We start from the raw sequence: 20,275 nt of genomic DNA, 5'->3' as shown, positions 1-20,275 counted from the left end.
CGGTTAAAGAAGACGAGGCAGACCCTGTCTCAGATGGATCAATGGCGTAGACCAGGACGCCAGACAGCTTTTAGGGATATCGAATTGGTGAACCTCCTCACACCTGCCAAAACTGAGCGAATTAAATATCTCGGATCAATGCTACCACCCAATGGTGAACTGCATTATGCAATTGCTTAACGCATCAGCGCTACTTGAAAAAAATCGCGTTCCACAACTGGTGTTCTTTGTGATCGTCGTCCGGCCTATCGCTGTGTTGGTCTTTCCAAAATATACCGGTATCATTCGCCCTCTATGATTTTGAGTGTTTAACGATTTTAAAAGACAAAGAATGGCGCCTCGTGGTAATGGAAATGAAGATGTTGTGTTGGACCAGTCGCTCAACACGCCATTATCACATCCGAAATGACAGCATCCACGATCGATTTGGGGTTGCACCGATCAGGGAAAATTTGCGAGAGGAGTCTTCGATGGTATGGCCATGTAATTCACGCTAACATTTCACTTGCTGAGAATAGTCTAAACATTGAAGTCGATGGGAATGACGAGCTATCTAAAACATTGTTCATTTACGAATACCACCTCTGCCTTCACATACATGGCAAGTGCAATGCCATCTGTTACTCCAGTGAACTTCTTATGAAAAGCGTAACGAGACTTCTGTTAGAGACGTTTTGAAGACATAACCAGCAAAATTAATAATAACAATAACCGTTGGCGCAACAATGCAATTGGATCAGGGCATTGAAGTGTGTTTCAAGACCATAACGGTACACTACAGAATTACAGTACCCTATAGGAGGCAATGTGGTCAGCATTGCGCCCCACCGAAATTATTACCCTGATTTGATTCAGGGCCTCATTCACAGCTGAGTGCACTAGTATCCGACGTCAAATCACGATACAAATCCCACCGCCACCAGTGAGATTTAAACAGCGACCTTCCGTACACGACAGCCTTGTGCTCTAACCAATTAACGCTTAATCTTAAACTCGAAGGAAAGTCCTTATCTTAATATGGCAACATCTACAACCTCATACGCCCGCATATTTGTTGACGATTTACACTGTTTTATAAACAGATAATCCTTTTCCAACAATACATACTTTCGTCTTTGTGGATTTTGATTTGTGGCGCGGCAGGATTCGCAGCATTCGAAATTTATTTCGAATGTTGCGAATGCGAACAAATAGATGGCGCGGAACTTTCCACTTTGTAGAACTCGCCACGGGAGTGGAGGACTAGCGGAGATAGTATGCCATGAGTTGGGGGCAGAAAGAAACACATGAAGACAAATCGTTCTCTTCTGCCTCCAGCCTGGAACAACGACGGATCTCTCGCGCTATTAAAAGTGTCTCTATTATTTCTTTTCGTAAATTAAGTTTGATTGTTTCTTTTCGTAAATTAAGTTTGATTGTTTAAATAAAAGTTCACTTCATAACGACTTCATTTGAAATTTATGATTAATTCGTGCTCTGGGCTCATCGGATTTTTCCTTTCAAATAGATTGGAATTACACTTGGAAATCGTTAAGCAGTCTAGTGCAAATAGCAGAGATTTGCGCTTGTTCAATTAAACTACGATTTCGTATATAATTTACTTCGTATATTTTTACCGTTTACTGAGGAAACATATTTTGTTTTACATTTTTAAAGCTACTTACAATTTGCCTCATACTCCATTACATTAGAATCATTTTCAATTGTTGTGTAAATCACCATTCCTTCACCCCCATTCGTTACCCCGTCATCGCTATGGCCTGCATAATATGAACCCTACACATGTGCAAAATAATGATTTTATTCCAATTAAATGTGAACACTATAAAAATGTACCGACCTCCATTGCAATCCCATCTTCACATTTTACTGCCTGTAAGTGTTCACTGTCGCTGCTGTGCATTTCCACTGCATCGTTTGGCGCTCGAGTTTCAGTTTGCTGCTGGCGAATTGCTTCCATTTGCTGTTGTTGTTCAGTTTGAGTCACGAATTTTTCCACTCGACGAATATGCGATTGTGCGTCAATTCCATGAACATTACGTTTGTGTTGTGTTAGATGGTATCCTTGAATAAAACCTTCTTCACATATCTCACATTTAAAGCGTTCACCGGTGTGTCGTCGGATATGTGATTTTAAATCGTTTCCTGCAGAACGAATTTTTTTGAAAACTTGGCAGACGTAATATTATCATATACAAGTTTCCTCCTTACCTTGGGCGAAACACTTTGTACAATGAGGACATTTGTATGGTCGTTCCCCTGTGTGAACTCGCATATGAACTAGCAAATTATAGGCACGTTGGAATCCCTTCCCACAAACTGTGCACAAATGTGTCTTCTCCCCCGTATGATATCTGCAGATTCGATAATAACCACTGGTCGTCACGAACTTTATGCAATGAAATGTTATTCACTCACCTCTCATGGACATTCAAGTCTGTTGCTCGTGGAAATCCTTTACTGCAATATTTACATTTGTAAGGCTTCTCGCCTTTGTGGCGTCGCATGTGGATAATCAAGTAATCATTACGCACAAATCGTAATCCACATTCAGAGCACAAAAATGGCTTTTCAGTTTCATGCGCGTGTGTTTTGGAGTGTCCCGTCAGTTCTTGTTTAGAATCAAATACTTCTGGACAGTGTTTGCAATTCCACTTACGATCCGTATGTGTTCTCACATGAATAGCAAGATATTTAGCTGTAGTAAATCCTTTGCCGCAAATTGTACAAAATTCGGTTTTAGGATTTGGATTTTTCTCTTTGTCACAGTATCCTCTTTCTTGGTGTCGTTTCAGACGTTCGGCTTGTATGAATCCACGATTGCAATCAGGGCAAATGTACGGTTTCACCGTAGAATGGTTGAATTTATGAAGTCTTAAATGATCGGCACGAGTAAAGCCTTTATTGCATTCTTTACATACGAAAGGCTTCTCCTCAGAATGTGTGAACTTGTGCCTTTTCAAATGTGAGGAACGTGAAAATATTTTATTGCAAATGTCGCATTTATGTTCTTTTTTCACTGGCGATTTGTTTTCATCTTTGGATTGGTTGGAGTCAGCATCGGTTTTGTTTAGAGATGATTTATCTCTTTTCTTCTTTCTCGTTTTTGGTTTTAGCAATTCCGAAAGTGGAATTTTATCGTCGTCGCAACTTTCGTCGTCGTCGTTTTCGTTCTCGTCGCACTGTTCATCGTCGTATAGGTAGGCAGGATCACCACTGTCCGACGCATGTTCTTCCTTTTCCTCCTTAGTTCCAGTTAGACCTAATATAGCTTCCACGTTAGTTGGATCAAATCTAAAATAAATTAACAATATTATAAGAACACAACATCATGTTGGCACTGTTATGCATGATGCTACACCCACGCAAAAAACATTAATTTTTTAAGAATAATTCGTCATTGCTGAAATTGTTTTTGAATAAAACTACAATAATCAACTTACGAATTATCATTGCTACAAATGTGTTCGCTTAACTCCTGTACAGATTCGAATTCTTCCACGCAATCGGTGCTTTTCGAAATTTCCTTTTTGTTGCTTTCCCTATCCAAACTGCTTTCTGAGTGACATAATAACATATGCTTTTTCAGTCTCGTCGGGTTCCCACAATTTTTGCTACATAAACTGCAAACGTCCTCGCTATTTGGGTGCACAGTTGCCATGTGCTTTCTTAGATGGACTTCTTTTGAAAAAACTTTTGGGCATGTTGTACACTTGTGTTCGGCAGTCCCTTCCGCCTTAACCGTTTCCTATTGAGTTGAAATGCCGAGTTAGCAATGAATTCCACGTTCGCGACATATACAATACTTACTATCAGCTGAGCTGTACCGACTGTTCCATACTCTGTATTAGCTGAATCAAAACCCTCTTGATCATTTGAGTTGGGATAAAAATTATCAATTTCTTCCTTCACGTTCTGGCTATCAACCAAAACTAATTCGGCAGGAATGACATGATTGTCAGCTTTTACGCCAAGATTGTAGGTTTCCATTACGGACAACAGCATTTCGAAAGCACGTTCGCATTGTGATTTGAAATCGTAGGCAACTCGAACTTTACTAATACATTTTGAACAGATGTTGTTGGGAAGATGATCATTTTTTAAAACCTGGAAGAAATTTACAAAAATATCACTTTTAACTAGTTGAAAGTAATAAGCCTTTTGTTACCACTTTAACAATGATCTGCTTATTTCAATTGTAAATCTAAAACACAATCAATGATCAATGAATTTCTTTCTTTTTAGATGAAATTTTTTGAGGAGGATTGAGGATTGTTGCTCCTTGGCATTATCGAAACTAAGCAACGGCTGATCTGCTTGACATTATAAGAAAACATAAATTTCTCTTTCCGCAGGAACCTTATCGGTATAAACTTAATTGCCTTTTATGTCTTAAACCTGATCTTTTCTATGAGATAAGCTTCAAGAAGGTAGGGAGGGACATTTTTGGGTAAATAACCTGCAAATTCCCAAACTATTGTTACCGGAAGGATAGAAACTGATTTTAAGGCTGCAACCGTTGATTATCGAAAACGGTATATGATTTCTATCTGTAATATCCAGATGCTTCTCGACAACGATATTTAGGGCCCCCAGAAAGTTCGATTTCTTCAACTGGAGCGAGAAATTAAACTGGACATTCTGGTCTCAACCGAAGTGAGATGGTGGAACTCTGTAGCATTGTTTTTTGTACTTTGAACACCAAGTGGTAGCAAAGCTACCGCAAGGCGCGCTCTAATGACCTGGGAGCCGGTTTCTGAGAGGATAATGATCGCGACCTTCTTGTCCAGGTTAAGGAACATCACGATTGGACAATTTTACGTACGAACAGACTTCCGATATAGAGGAGAAAATTGTTTTTAGGACACACAGCTGAAGAGAACCTTACTAAAAGTTATATTGTTATATATCTCGTTACCAAGGTGGATTCTGAAAACAACTTGCCGTGACCATAAGATTGATGAACATATACTTATACAACTTTCACCGCCGCGGGTTGCCATCGGTTGGTTGGCGGCACAATGTTCGACCAGTTGGAGAGTTGGATTTCGATTCACCAGCAACGAATATCTCATCAATTCGACAATAGCGCGCAATCGACAATCGAAGTTGTCTTCTGACTGTGTGTAACAAAAACGATGTAGTGCAGGTTACTGTGCGCTAATTGACAAAAGGAGTTTCACCATTGTATTAATGAGGAAAGCAGAAGCTGCAGCAAATAGCAATAATTTCGCTACCGTATCCCGCATCACGAAAGATCTTGCAGGTGGTGGTAGGTCCCTCGATGGTTCTGTGAGGGAGGGTATGCAGCTGAACAAGTGATTGATCACGATTCTGCGCCATTGAAGTTACTTTTTGTTGATAAAATAGCAAGCTAGCATGCCCCCTCAAACAGAAGCCGAAGTATCTTTGCTATCCACTAATTCCAACGGGGTAAACCCGAGGTCTTGATGGTCTTCCTGCTACAGAATTGGTATTTCCACTTAATAATCTGTGTAATCTGATAATGGATGATTGTTAAGACTTTGAACGGCACCCATCTTGAGTGGCACAACTGTTTGCTTTATGTTGTCAGGAAAATACTAGCTAAAATCATCCTGCAACGCATCAAGGAAATTTTAATCGAGAAAAAAAAACAGATACGTTTCCCTTTTGGATCTTTCTGTACCGAATTCAAGAAGGCTTTCGATAGCGTGCACAGAGAATGTATCTGGAATGCTCTACTTTATGGCCTAGCGTTCTAACCACTGAGCCATTCGTATAGTTAGCCGACTATAACTTTTTTAATTGTGTTGAAATTTGCACGAAACTTCCTAGCATTGTGGCCTATATTTATTCCCGCAATGTATTAAAACATACAAAGTAATTTTAAAAAAAATTGTATTCTGCGGATCATCCCAATGGCAAAGACCCAGGAATTTCTTAATCTCTTTGGAGGAGCAATAATGTATAACAGAACATCAAAAATCTGTTGGGAACTGACGAAACTGCAGCAACTGTTTTTGATTTTGGCAAGCCCCGACGTAATATTCCCAGTCACACCATTGATGATATTGATGATCTTGTAAAAAGCAATTAAAAGCGATGTAAAGTTGGTGGCTAGCAACCTGCAAACTTCGAAATTATTTTGCTACCGAAATGCCAAATGTGTTGAACTGTCTGTAAATCGGGCAATTGTGAGTTGTGTGATTATTTTCTTGACATTAAGAATAATTGTTCTGGTGTAAGAAGGGTAAACTATATTTAAGGGGGTGGAATTTGACAAGCACAAACATCTGCGTTGCGCCACTACACGATATTCAATTTTTATTACTTTGATTGCCTTTTGGTGTCCGGAGGCAGCTCCCCTATGTATGCGGATAGCTGCTGACGAATCGAATTCCACGTTCCACGCATAGTCAAGAAATCGTGTCTTCCCGTTGCAGCTTTGATTTGCTCGAACATCGAAAATCATCTTTTAGTTGACCGTCAATGCAAACTAGAGAACGCAGCTTCTCTTTATTTATCAGCGTGAGCGTGTACCGTCCACCAACACTTAAAATTCTTGTCACGATCGGATTCCCTCCAGGGCTTAAAAGCCCGCAGACTGGCGTTTCCAAGTTTATAACTGAATTTACGATAGTGTGACCTGCAGCGCCATCAACCTTCGAAGTGTCGTCTGGCGCGGATCTGCCTGTTCTAAGATCTTCGACGAATTTTTCGATTTTCACGTACGAGACCCACAGGTGTGGTGCACTCCGAGAGACAACGTCAAGCACTTCAAGTGCTCAATACCTTTTGCTGATTAGCATTAGATTAGCTTTTACCTTCGTAGCGAACTATGCTAGGAATTCCTTTGCGGTTGCTCGCTGATGCATCTTCATTTGTAGGGTGCGGATTATCTTAGCCGCGACCATATTCCCGTTAACTTTTATACATATGTTATCTTACAGATAATCATTACTTTTAATTACCAGAGTGAGAGAGAGTTATCAGAGCAGTGAAGAATCCGCAAAGCTACTCTGCTTTTAAAGTCCATTTGGGATTCCGTTTCTCACCCTGCACTGCAATCGAATTCAAAGAAGTCCGATAGCACTGCTAAAAATATGGCCGAGAAAAGTGATTTTTAAGAGTGAGACAATATTGCACTTGCTATTCTAAGCCAGACAGGAAACTAGAACTGTTCCAAATTCTGGATCAGGTAAGTCATGAGTTTCCGAATGGCACAATACACAATGTAAGGATCCTTGATTCTCTCAGGAAGTAACGGGAGTTCTGGTCGAGGAATGGAATAGCTACATTATTGACAAACATTCAAATTCATGGACCAACTGCAGCTTCAAAAACGAGGAATCGAACATACGCGTCTCCGATGTAGAGGATATTAATTTTGGTAAAAGTTTGCTTAGCTGAACTATTCATCAGCGTGCAAAATTATTGCTATAGGTTTGTGTATGATTCTTTGCAGAAGCTGGCAAAGGCCGATGAAATAAATGATTTATTTACTCGCTAAACTTTATGATTTACTTTTCTCATGGTTTTATACATTTTAAATTCTTTGAATACATATATATGCATAATTAATATTATATAAAATTATAAAAAATCAAGATTAGCCAACATTTTTTCTAATTTTCGAGCTGGCCCGTTTGAGGCCATGCAACTGTTTAGAGAGGTTTCTTGTTGCAATTTTCTACCGAGAAAAGAGTAGATTTCCCGTTTCCCGGAACGCTTTACAGGAGGAAGAGAAAGATCCTTCCTTTCTGGCAGTAAACCTTACCCCCTCCCAATGGGGCAACCCATGATAATTCTCCGAAGGTGCCAGACAGCAAATCGCGACAATTCTCCGAAGGTGCCACAAAAGTGAGACTTTCTCTTCCTCTTGCAAACCGTTTCCATCCCCGCGCATCCAAGATAAGGTGGAAAATTCAAACTTCACCATGATGATATCAAACAAGTCGGAATACCGGAAGCTGGGCGCTTCAGATATTCCTTGCCGTAACTATCAGCAACAGTTCGATACTAGATTCGCGTGAACTGGCCAGCCTTCGATCGATTCGCCATCGAGCCAAACAAACGACTCAGAGGACAAGTAGGATCGATCAAATGCAAAACGAGAATGCCTAAAGAGCAGCCCGCAAAAACCTCAAGCTCACTTTCCAGCGAAGCAAAAGGGAATGTTTTAAGGAGCTCTGTTCGTAGGCGGACATAAACCTGTAGGATAGCGCCTATAAAATCGTAACGAAACGATTCAGAGGTCTTTCATCTTCCCAGATCACGTACCCTACCCTCTTGTTAAAAATCAGCCAGGGGTTATTTTCTCAGCAATAGAGGGTTTCTGACACATTCCAGCGGCCCCTGAATGAAAACATGTGCGAGGGTATTTTTTCTGCATCATGGAAGCGGCAGAAACTGATGCTGTTGCCTAAGGCTGATAAACCTCCAGAGGAATCGTCATCCTATAGACCCATAGGTCTTCTAGACATTCTGGAGCAAATGTCGGAGCGAGTAATTTACAACAGATTACTCCTGATCGACGAAGCCAAGCTCAACTCGGCCAATTGGAACTTTATACGAAAGTCTCTGGCAACGAATGATGTTCCCACCTATCTCGCTGCTATTGTCGATAGCTACTTGTGAGAACGGACGCTCTGGTATTATAGCGTTGATAGTTCTAAGGAGTACGTTGTCTTCGCGTGTGTCCCACAAGCCTCCGTACTGGGCCCACTACTGTGGAATATCATGTACTTAACCTTCCGGTTTTGCGACCAAAATATCTCGAAGATGCTGAGTTGCACTCAAGCGAAGCAATTAGTGCTGTTGAGACTTGGTTAGAGAGTGCCGGACTGGTACTCGCGGAGGAAAAGATAAAAGCGGTCCTTATCACACACAAGCGCAAGAAGAAAAATTACGCCTGTATTAGAATTGGGAAACATATCATCACTTCCAAGCCGGATATTAAATATTTGGGAGTGTTGATAGACGGAAAACTTAATTTTAAGCAGCACATAGAGCATACTGGCGAAATGTCACCAACCGCGAGTATGGCTCTAGCAAGAATGGTGCCGAACGAGGGCCACGGCATACTTGCAGGCTGCTATCTTGCTGTATACAGTCCCAGCTTGGGAAAAGCGCTGCATATTTTATGCAATGCACATAAATTCGGTCAACAAAGGGTGTGTTCTGCCTTCAGGACCGTCTCAGATGATGGACTTATGGGTTGATCCCTTCCATCGAGGAGTTCCTTACCGACCATGGAGGTTATCGTGAATACCTGTATAGATTTGAATTGCCTGGTTGTCCAAACTGCGACAGGTTCCCAGAGGACCCAGCGCAAGTATTCTTTCATTGTCCGAGGTAGAAGAAAGAAGGAACTTAGAGGAAACTCTCCGTGAAGTGCTATCACCGGAAAATGGCAGCTTGCCAAGATGATTGGGATGCGATCAACTCCATGATCGCAGCGATTAAGGATAAACTAGGAAAGGCGGAAAAAGTGAGGAATGCGCGGTTACGAATCCCGTGGATAGAAGTAAACCTAGCTCCGCCCCGTGATGTAATACCTAATGGTGGTTCACCAGGGCAGGGGAGAGATGTCGAGGGTGATTTTAATGGGTAAAAATTCATATCTAGGCCGGGGTCTTTCGAAGATCGATTTAATAAGGTTTTGTTTCACACAAAACCTTAAAAACCCGCCAGTTGCTCATAGAAACTCCGGTTGGTGCGTAAGACGGAGCAATCTTATGCTCGTTCCCCTTAAACCGGATATTAGCTCATGGAAGCACGCATTGTTGTAGCCATCAACAACAGTGAGCCACTAGTTTCGCATCTGATTTTGTTGAAATGTGTCTCACAAACTCAACTTTTGCGAGTTCTACTGCGCCCGTTTTCAATTGCTCGAACAAGCAACTTGCCTCTGGGACGTGGAGCTCACTACCACAAGAAGCTCAGTCATCAACCTCAGCAGTATTAGCGCGACAGTTTTCCTGCGGAGATGATTTGTAGGGTGATGGTAAGGGCACTCTGGCTTTGTAAACGTATCTGGAGTTGCGAAAAAAGGATAGAATGGTATACGGTAACCCCATAAAGGCATTTGTTACAAAATCAAAAAACCTTGTTTTCTGCTGAAATGCTGCATCCGATATTGTTATTATATTCAAACTGTCGTTTCATTCATAGTCTGCGCGTGCTGTGGTCTGAGCTGCAATTCTCTTCTCAGACGCTTTAGGCCACTACGTTTTCACCGCATCCTTCCAAGGCGCCGGTGTCCACACCAATCTGCATAACTCACGTATACTACTTCATATACTCACTGGGTATATTGTACAATCGGAAATCATCTTCCTGATCTCATCCAGTTCCTTCGAATCTCCACTATCTCCCGGGAACAAGCATTTCATGCGTTTGTCGGATCCCAAACACGTTCGACATATTTTCGCAAAGTCCAACACTTGAACGTTCATCATACTAAACTCGCTCATTTAGACGCGATACTTTGGAATACTCAATCAAGAATCAACAGCCAATAAGTGCACACAGCATAATTATTTGTTTACAAAATTATTAGAATGGAATAATGAAATTTTCTTCTATCGGTTCCGTGACAATTAGCAAATTGTAAATATGTCGAACGAGGTGTGAGCGAGACGACCACTGAGTTGGGCAACTGACGGCAGGACGCTAATTCAGGTATACCAACATTCTAAAGTGCTTGATGACAGCAACAGCTGATAGTTGTTTTGAGTTGAAAGTGATAAATCAAATTAGTTTCTGGTAATGCAAATCCAATTAGAAGGATACAAAAGCCTTGCTTAAGGAACTAATTATTGTAGTTGGGGTCCTGCCCTTTGATATTGAGCACGTTGCTCTGTGAGTATGTAGAAACCAATGCCCGATTCCCCTCAATGACACCGTTCCGAATTCACCACCCTGGAATAATGACGTCAAACGGGACGCCATCTTAGGTTTTCTGCCCTTGTACAGAAAAGTCAGAATCAGAGGCAAACGGGTAAACGAAGAAGCGCAAAGCATAGACATCGAAGGTGCGAGCAGACGGAGGAATCGTCGTCGGGCCTGTCGCTGAGGTCTGAATGCGTGCAAGATTTTCAGTTTCGTTGATAATCCGCAAAGACGGTCGTGTGTAGATTTATCCGCGGTCCGTGACGGGAAGCAGATGAATCTGTCCAGAACGCACAAAAACTACAAACCCTCGAGAAAGTGAAGCAACGAATCGAAATTGCGAATGATCAAGGTCTCGTTGCGAGACCCTCGAAGTGAAAGATAGTTGGTGGCTGGCTCGGGGTACTCCCAAATGCATACAACTGAGTGGTCCGGAATTGTTTGTTTGGCCTTATTTATCGCGTAATCCGTTTTTCCCTTCTGCTCAACTCGCCGCCCCAGAAGCGTGAAGTGTGTGCGAGTGGCGTTCGTGACGCTTTTATCGCAGGGGTGGTTGCCCGAGTCGTCGGGAAAATATGCCTGTTTTTTGTGAATTGGATTTCGTCCGCCGCACGGGGAAAATTATCGAGCATTGCCGTGAAATTTGAGTGTAGCCAGTGCAAAGTTGGGCGGAGTAGTTTTCGTGAAAGGGCCGGGTGCATAGATTACGGGGCGACTCACGCGAAGGATAATCGTCTCGTGCAGTGCGTGCCGTTGTGAAAAGATATTCTCAAGTTTCGATCTACGCAGGGTTCCGGTGGTGGTGGTGGTGGCAGCGGCAAACACATCAAATCCTCGCTATCGTCGTCGCCTCCAAACCACCTCTTCTACCTTGCCCGACTCGACGCCGGGCCTATCGTAATCGTAAAATTTAGCACAAGCGAACTTCAAAATGGACCAGCCCAGCATCCTCGTTCGTATCCTGCACTCGGTGCCGCACGTAAATGCAACTTTCCAACGAGTGAACGATACCTTCAACCCGGACAGCGAAGTGTATTTGGAAGTAAGTAGCCCGGCTGCCAACCGCCAATATGCACTTGAATAGTACGCACCCCATTTGATTAATTTCCTATGGACGTTCATTAGAAATTGACTTAAATAAACATTGTATGAGGCGACAATGCATGCCTTGCAAAACGCCCCCCAAAAAACGAAAAGTAGTAAACCTTACGCTGGTCCCCATCCTTCTATCCGCTCAGGCAGAAGCAGCATCCACTGGCTCGTGACGTTGTAGTGATTCGGTCATCCCTGCCTCTTGCGCTGCACCCGCTTCAACGTACGAGACACTTTATAGCATTGCATACGTCAGTGGCAAGGTCTCGCCGTGATAAGGACATTACTCCCAGAAGTGTCAATTAGAGCACCTGCTGCAGTCCGCTGATCCCGCGCTCGCGAACCCAAAGTCATCCTCGCTTTGCAAAATTTAACACTCCCGCTGCTCCGGAAAAATGCAATTTCTCGCTAAGAGCCGCTTCCGAGTGAAGGGCCGAAGCAGGTTAGCCACCCTCTGCACGGCAGCGTGCGAATCGGCCACTGTTTCGTCGATTGCCCCGGCAGCTATAAATCATTTCGCCAAAAGGATGCTGAAAAACAAACACGCTTCGCTGCGAACTGTGTTGTTTTTACATAATCAAATACATTACTCGAGGAGAGGCGGCAGCGAGTGGAAATCATTGTATTGTATGTCCTACTTCCTGGACTCGTTATCCCATTCCTCCCTTTGCACTTTTATCGTGATCTGTACGATATTAAAGCTTTTCCCAATACTCGTAGAGTTGGAGTTGTGATGTAACAAGGGCGGAGGACGTCTTGGAGTGTATTGACTGGCATCGGTTATGGCCGGGTATTGCCGAAAGATGAATTTATGTTTTTTGAGGATTCTCAGGTTCGAGGGAATCTCTTATGTTTTATTTTGTTTGTAGATGGACACTGGATGCTGTAGAGAATGGGCACATATCAATCAATCAGTTGCTTCTTAGCCGATGGTATTTATTTGTGGACGAATTAGGGGGGATCAATGTATTGATTTTGGGGTTTCATTCCATTGATGTCGCTGGCTGTAAGTTATCCGGAATTGACAATTATAAATGATAGAAAGGGTGGCGTTCTTAAAGTGCTTAATTCATGGCGGAATTAGAAATGAAAGTTGCAATACAGAGAAGCAATGTAAGTGGGACAAATATTATTAATCGAGGGGCTGTGTCCTGAAGAACTATTGTGCCCTTTCGATGGTTATGTCATACCTATCTCTACTATAGTTTGCCATTAAATTTTTTAACCAATAGACACTTTAGGATGACTTCTTTTGGTTCTTTTGCAGTTGGAAGCAAGGACGTCCATCCATGGCGTATATTTTCTCCTAAAAGGTGCAACTGTGTTTCACAATTGACTCGAAGTTTTACTTCCTTGGCTGAAAGACGCTTTCTCTTGTTCGCTTTTCTATAAAGGACCCTATTGCGTACGAGGTTATCGTTTGTATGTTTAGGATGTAGGTTGCAGTCATACCCTCCCAATCCTTATTACTGCTCAATCGAATCCCAAACCACATATTAAAATGAAAATTTTAATTTTGAGGTCCAAGGGCGGGGTGAAAAATATCCAGCCTGATTAAGAAATTTTATCAGCAAGTCTGAATTAAATCATATTGTACACGAACTTTCAGGATGATTGCTCCGCTAGTATACGTTTGAGAGCTTATTGAAGAAGGCCCTCCGGTACTGTATACATGTGAAAATGTGCTATCATCAAATACTCCTATTTAGAAGGCCTAATTTCAATTAAAATCACAGAAATATATATTCAACAATGAAAGATTTAAAAATTAGGCGTAACGGTAGGTGAAGCAGCGTCTGACGATTTGCCTCTGCCCTGGTAAGAAACCGTAAAGCCGTGATCGCCTAATTTTTTTAAAGTTTGGGTGTTAAGCCCTAAACGAGGACTCAGCACCCCGCAATTCTTAAAAAAAATGAAAGATATCTTCCCATCCTATTCAATAATCAAACGGAGTTTCTGAATTTAGAAAAGGTCGCACGAACACTAATGACTGGCCACATTCAGGAGACCCCGTTAGGGTCACATCCGCTTATATTATTGAAAAAAATCATAAAATCAAAGTAGAGGACCTTAAATTGGAAGTGGAGACAACTGGAATTTCAACTGAAGGTTTACGCAATATGTCACATCAACATTTTTGCATGAAGAAGCTCTCTGCTAGGTGGGTGCCGCGTTTTGTAACGTTTGGTTTGATGTAAAGATGCGCAGGGTTATTGCCACGGTTGAAGGATACAGTGCTGTCAAAAAACGTCTGAATCTTGTTTCACCATGACAACGAACTCGTCCATACGTTGATCGTTGCAATGGCTAAAATCAATGAGCTGAAGTTCGAATCGTTCCCCCATCCAGCATATTCACTAGATTTAGCCTCCAACGACTATCATTTGCATCCAAATCTGAAAAAATTGATCGGAGGTAAAAAAATTTGAGGAAAGGGTGGAAGTTGCCAACGTTGTAAATGCGTATTTTGGGGGACTTGATGATTGCTGATATAAAAATGGTACAACTGCAGGTGGGCACCGTTAATTGGATTCCAAAGAGTATGGTTGTTTAGAAGGCGTGGTTTCTAGACTTCCTTTAAGTAGTGCTGGAGAAAAGCCATCCGCATCAAGTGATTTCAGTGGCTTGAAGGTTCCCACTACTCTGATTATAACTTCCAAAGACACCTCCTTCGTTATTGTTTGGGGGAAAGTTTTCATTATTTACACGAAAAGAAATTCTATTTAAAGAATATGAAGAAAAGAAAGTTTTGACGATGGTTTGGGGTTTACTGGTTATTATGTGTACTCAAAAAATATTCAGATTTTTTTTTAAATATTAAAAACACAAATAGGAGCACCTATAGACACCAGATAATTTCATTTTTTCAATAATATTTAGTGATAACGACTTCCAATTTAATCAGAGTTGCCATTTTCTCGGACATCGGTTTTTACAAATTTTCGAACAAGCGATGTGGGGCCTCTTCCTCTGCTGCTCTGCCCATAAGTTTCGAATGGGCCTCAAATTTCAGCTACTTTTTTGACGTAGAAGATACTTTTTTCCAAACAATTACCTGTGACTAAGGAAGTGTTTTGGCAAGAAAATAAATTAAAAATCTTACCAAACATCGAATATTTGCAGAGCAAGTTCAATGATCTGAAGACGAATTGTTCCGTAATATTTTTTCAATGATGCGTTCATGAAGCGTTCTACAGTGGGCATAACGCAATCGACAATGTCATAGTTGAGCTTTCCCCCATCCGATCAGTTTCGGGACTATATTTCTAAGCCATTCAGCTGTGTTACACAGTTTTCTGGTATTAAATCTTATCTAAAATGTATGCCGCCGAATACGAATATGGCTTTACATTTGCTGATCTGGAATGTTTGAACGGTCCAGAATCTAGCACGTTACAGGTACTTATTAGATAACTTCTTTAATGAATTCTTGGCAGGAGGTCAAAGTTCATTCAAAATTGATTATCTTTGTTTCCTCTCATCTACTCCCTGAGAGGCGGTGCTGATCTACCAACCATTCATACTGAGATTAACTCTCCCTCAACCTAGAGCTAATAAATGAAGGTAAATAATAATAATATTCGTTGGTGTCACAATCCAATTGGATCTTGGTTTTGAAACCTGTTGGATCACTTCATTCAAGACCGTTAAAGTGTACTACAATGTGGTCGGCATTGCGCTCGCCCGTGATTGTCCTGATTTGGCTCAGGTACTCATTCACAGCTGAGTTGATTGGTATCCGACATTCAGTCACGATGCAAATCACTCTGCCGAAGGTGAGATTACAACTGCCACCATCGGCTAAGACAGCCTAGCGCTCTATACGCTTAACCATCTAGATACGAAGATAAATAACAATAATAATAACGATTTTGTTGCAGCAGCCCAAGGGCTGTCGAGTTTGGTCGAATTATTACAAAGAGCAACTCATTAACGACTCATAGGACAGACAACTGACGGCTAAAGTTTATTAGCTGCATCGATTAAGCCAAGGCTTTTGACAATGTCTCGCATATCTGGCTAATTTATGTCCTATTCGTGTATGGCATTGATCCGATATAAGTAAATTTGTCGGTGCGCTGATTTGAGTTTACCAACAGCTCACAACCTATTCGCATATGAAGAGGTATTTACCAAGGAGAGTTAAGTCCCTTCTTATTTTGTATGGCACTGAAGCCCCTTTCATAGCTACTGATTAGTACTAAAAGGTACGGTTTCGCAATCACGTGGTAGGTTTGAGCTGACACGCTTGATATACTTGGATGAAACCAAGTTGCATACTCGTACTGATGATCATCTTAGACGTATGTTGTGCATCGTTGACATGTTCAGCTGTAATATTCGCTCACGAGAATTCACTTGTCAAAATTGATGTGAATATTGACGTCGATGGGAAACGACCAAAAGGCCGGCCAAAACAACAATGGCTTGATCAGGGTGTGTGTGTGTGTTTCAGATATAGTGTAGGAATCGCAACTCGCGGGGCAGAATAAAATAAGAACACTGAAGGTCTTCGCTATTCCTTCACCAACATATGCATTAAGAATATTGCCATGGATGAAAAAAGATCTGTAAAATGTTCTGCGGGGGAGACGGACTATTAGCGGATCAACCTGCCTCGTGATATGGAAGGCGTGGTTGACGCTGCAGCAAAACACTATCGTCAAATCGGTGCGGCCTGACTACTTAGTTTAACGGATCGGTTCGAACCATAAGCGATCGATGAGTGGAAGTCGAAGGCAATGCACGGTAAACACGTGAATTGTCTCTAGCAGGCGTTCGTCTATTTCATTTACCGAGCAGATAGAAAGATCTCTTGGTTGAGTTAGAGGGATCTATTTGCGTAATCAATGATGGAGTGGTGCCCCCGTCCTTATGATGAGGAATTAGATGAAGGATGGCCAATACAGAATGTGTGGTTTGGTGTTCGAAACGTTGGACGATCTTATATCTGGCTGCACTGTGATTCCGTCGGTGCTAAACACAGACAGCCATAATGATGTATGTGAAATGATTCACGAGAACTTTGCATATACACATGGGCTGATCAAGGAAACATTCGGCTTACCAATGTGGATCGTAGACAGCGCCCTATCTTTTCACTTACGGCATGTATTGGGCCCCGTCAATTATTATCGATCGCCACATTCCACACAAAAAGCTTGACGTTCTGTTAATTGACCACCTCTCGGATTCCATAGATGCACCGTATGATTCAAACAAAGTAGAAGTACGCCATTCTCCAAACGTGCTCGGCGGGCGTTCTTGATGGATTTTCCCAATAACCTGCCACTGGCCACCTCCACCAAAGCTCCTCTATTCTTTTTATATAGGTAGCATCATCCGAGGCTAATTGTTAAGTGCTAGTGTTAGGTAAAATCCGGCATTAATCGAGATAGTGACAACTCGGAAACAAAAGTCATTATTATTATTAACTGCAAGTCCAAGCCCTACTAATAGTAATTGGGATCCATTTCATGCAAAATCATCCTCTTTTTTACTATCGTCAATCATCTTTATGCCCCGTTATTCACTGCAACGTCAATTGCTTTTAAGGTTGCCTGGCTTTCAAAGATAATATGGATTTTAGTACACCTGTACCTTTTCCGTAGATTCTCTCTATGGTGTACGGCAGGCAAAGCCTTCAAGCCGGGGAAGAAAAAAAGGAAAGCAAGTTTTTTTAAATAATTGATGCAGGCCACGCCTTGCAGTGGAATTCACTCTACTAAGATGGCCGACCAGAGGATCGCTCCAAGAGCATTCGGCGCAGAACATTAGAGGATGAGTAGGAGGGGGCGTCTCGTTCTAGCTGGTCGTTAGGAATTTTCTGTACATATGAATTATAGTAGTTCCTAACTTACTTCCGTGAGGTCCATCTGTTCAGTAAGATAGTCCATCTAGAATCTGCGTTTCGTCAAGTGCGATGCGAAACAACTGGAAAACAGGTGTTTGATTTTATGAATAAGGTCATGCAATGGAATTGGCCCTGTCAACCTAGGTAGTTTTCTTCTGCGGATGTCTCCAGTTCCTCCAAGAATCTCTCTACGAGTTACCCTTATCTTCAGGGGTTTCTTCTTCTTCGAGTTTTCGACTGTAAAATAGTCACTTCGGTTTTTCTTCTAGGTTAGTAAGGGTTACGCATTTGACTAAACAATCACAAGACTGGTGCTTCTTTTACTGAAGAAAATGTTCTATGGAATAGTGGAGCGAATCCGCGAAAAAAATATTCTGAATCCAACCAGATGGACCTCTTTGACTAAAATTCTTTCAAAAAGTAACATAGTTATCAGAGCCACTTATGCAGTTATTCTTTTCGTTCTTTCTACAGCATCCGGAATTTCGCTCTGTACGATGGAAAGTCCAATTGCACTTAAATTATTTGTTTCTCATAGGTTTCCTCCAAAAAGCTGAAAAATGGTCAACATTAAAATCCGAGAACTCTTCCGAACCAAATTCTACATGATTTATCGATATATAATATGTGCTTGTGACAACTACAACAACAAGCTTGGTCATTTAAGAGGAGTCTTGGTACCAATGCGTTCTGCAAAATTTCATTCGTTGTAAATTATTTGAGTGATGGAAAATACTTTGATCCATAAATCGGGTTTTTACCATAAATCATCGAATTATTAATTCACTTCTTTCTGAAGGTTAGGGCATCCACACTCAGTTTTTAATGACAACTTGCTCCAGTTGCATTATCATCATGTTTAATACCATGCAAGTAACAGGCCTACAGTCACAGGAGACCACAAAGTTTAACATAAACATCCATGACGAAGCAAGGCAACGAAATTAAGAGGTTGGCATTCAAGTACTTCGACTTTCGCACCGTCAACTGAAACTATCGTAACTTCGTTAGTGACAGTAACAGTGTCGTTTTATTATTTTCATTCTGTACAGGTAAAAAATCCATCTTGCCTTGAATCGATTCATTTCTTATTTTATTTTATTGGGTGTTTTACCTCTATTTGAGCAGAGATGGAATGACGTGTATTTGGGTAACTAGATTTCAGGTAGCTATTATATGATTGCAGATATTTCGAATAGATAGTTTCTCAAAATGACCAAATAAAAAGGTAACGTAAACGTGGACTTTAAGATGCTGCATCTGTTGCACATCTGTATGGAGTCAAAATTTATGCACAGGATTGTTTCCCACAATTCGTTTTAGAATAAAGCCAGCAATTCCTGGAGAGCTGACATTGTGAGGATAATATTGAGCCTGGAATTTTCTTTAGGACATGAAATGTGTTGTTCGCAGTATAATATGGTAATGTGGTAACTATAGTTTGTGTAAAGATTAAATATATATTTTTATTATTTGCTCACATGTTCGGTTGAGGTGAATCGGATCAAATCCGTCCGGACGGCGGAATGTGCGAAATCTGAGGCTGTAACCTTCCGATATTGAATGAAGGTTTATGCGCATTTGCTATACCCGAAGAGTAAATATAAAAAATGCGAACTATGAATGTCCGGCAGGAAAACTTTCTCTGGTAAATCCGCTGAACCGATATTAACTAGCGGAAAACCGCAAAAATAAATACATATGATATGAGTAGTTGTTTTCCTCATGAAACGCTGATTTGAATTATCATTTTCGCTGGATTTTAAAAATTTATTTAGAGATAAAATTTCTGAATGCGCTAATGATTTATATGTATATCTAAACAGAATGGGGAATTTCTTGCCATATTACGACTCAGTATTATTCGAAATACCACTGGAACCCAAGCCTCCACTGCAACAGGCAATGGCTTATTTCATGAAACAGGCATTTTATCGACATATATTTATGTGGAAACGAGTTAATCATTTCGTTGTTATTATGCTGCTGTGTTCCTGGTTTTGTTTTTTTGTTCCTTCTTGTAAATAAACCTCAAGACATGATTCATATTGTGAAGAAATCACATTGGTTACGATTACGGTTGCTTACATATAACGCATGATTATCCCAACAATTTCTAGTTTTTATAAATGTTATTGAATGACGTAAGTTCTAAGATCTTGGGATCAATTTTCAGATTAAATGCAGAAGTTTTCATAATCTGAAAAGGCTTTTTAATGGAAATATTGGAGATTATTTACATTGAAGCAGAGTTAATAGCGTATCTACCTTCAAATTTGTTGAGCATGTGGTTGTAAATTGTTTTTTAATAAGTTCAATCCGTCAAAATAATACTTGACGTATTTTTCTGTAAACTCTGGTAGTTATTTACAAAATGACCTTCGAAGAAAACCTCTGTCCTCCGAAGGTAGCTTTTAACTTAGAGAATAAAAAAGTAGTTGTGGGTACATTTCC

The 20,275-nt window shown here is 41.1% G+C and overlaps 2 protein-coding genes across 3 annotated transcripts in view; one reads left to right on the top strand and one right to left on the bottom strand.

Moving 5' to 3' along the window:
* Positions 1-1,584: 1,584 nt before the first annotated feature.
* LOC119654488 (zinc finger protein 260-like) lies at positions 1,585-10,644 on the bottom strand. The gene is made up of 7 exons (XM_038059911.1): positions 10,290-10,644; positions 3,811-4,107; positions 3,444-3,748; positions 2,419-3,294; positions 2,212-2,354; positions 1,841-2,145; positions 1,585-1,776 (listed from the first exon to the last, which is right to left on the bottom strand). Exons 1-7 carry the CDS (start codon positions 10,455-10,457, stop codon positions 1,657-1,659), a joined length of 2,214 nt encoding a protein of 737 aa, XP_037915839.1. The 5' UTR covers positions 10,458-10,644; the 3' UTR covers positions 1,585-1,656.
* A 307-nt stretch (positions 10,645-10,951) lies between these two features.
* The window catches only part of LOC119654489 (protein tweety-2), a 54,789-nt gene continuing 45,465 nt past the window's right edge, over positions 10,952-20,275 (top strand). The window contains exon 1 of one of the 2 annotated variants that reach the window (XM_038059913.1): positions 10,952-11,917. In XM_038059913.1, coding sequence (XP_037915841.1) covers positions 11,807-11,917 — 111 coding nt within the window. In that variant the 5' untranslated portion in view covers positions 10,952-11,806. The remainder of the gene's footprint in view (positions 11,918-20,275) is intronic. The other variant, XM_038059912.1, reaches the window with a different exon arrangement.

This window comes from Hermetia illucens, chromosome 4 (assembly GCF_905115235.1).
Source record: "Hermetia illucens chromosome 4, iHerIll2.2.curated.20191125, whole genome shotgun sequence".
NCBI lineage: Eukaryota > Metazoa > Arthropoda > Insecta > Diptera > Stratiomyidae > Hermetia > Hermetia illucens.
Note: the sequence above shows the minus strand (reverse complement) of the source record. Positions and strands in the feature narration are given on the sequence as shown.

Bases quoted from the DNA above. Each gene is read 5' to 3' on its own strand.
- LOC119654488 (XM_038059911.1), bottom strand. From the start codon at position 10,457: ATGAGCGAGTTTAGTATGATGAACGTTCAAGTGTTGGACTTTGCGAAA. The intron at 4,108-10,289 runs GTGAGTATATGA...AATTTCTTCCAG, and splicing joins CCGATTGTACAATATACCCA to GTTTTAAAAAATGATCATCT. The intron at 2,355-2,418 runs GTGAGTGAATAA...TCGAATCTGCAG, and splicing joins GACTTGAATGTCCATGAGAG to ATATCATACGGGGGAGAAGA.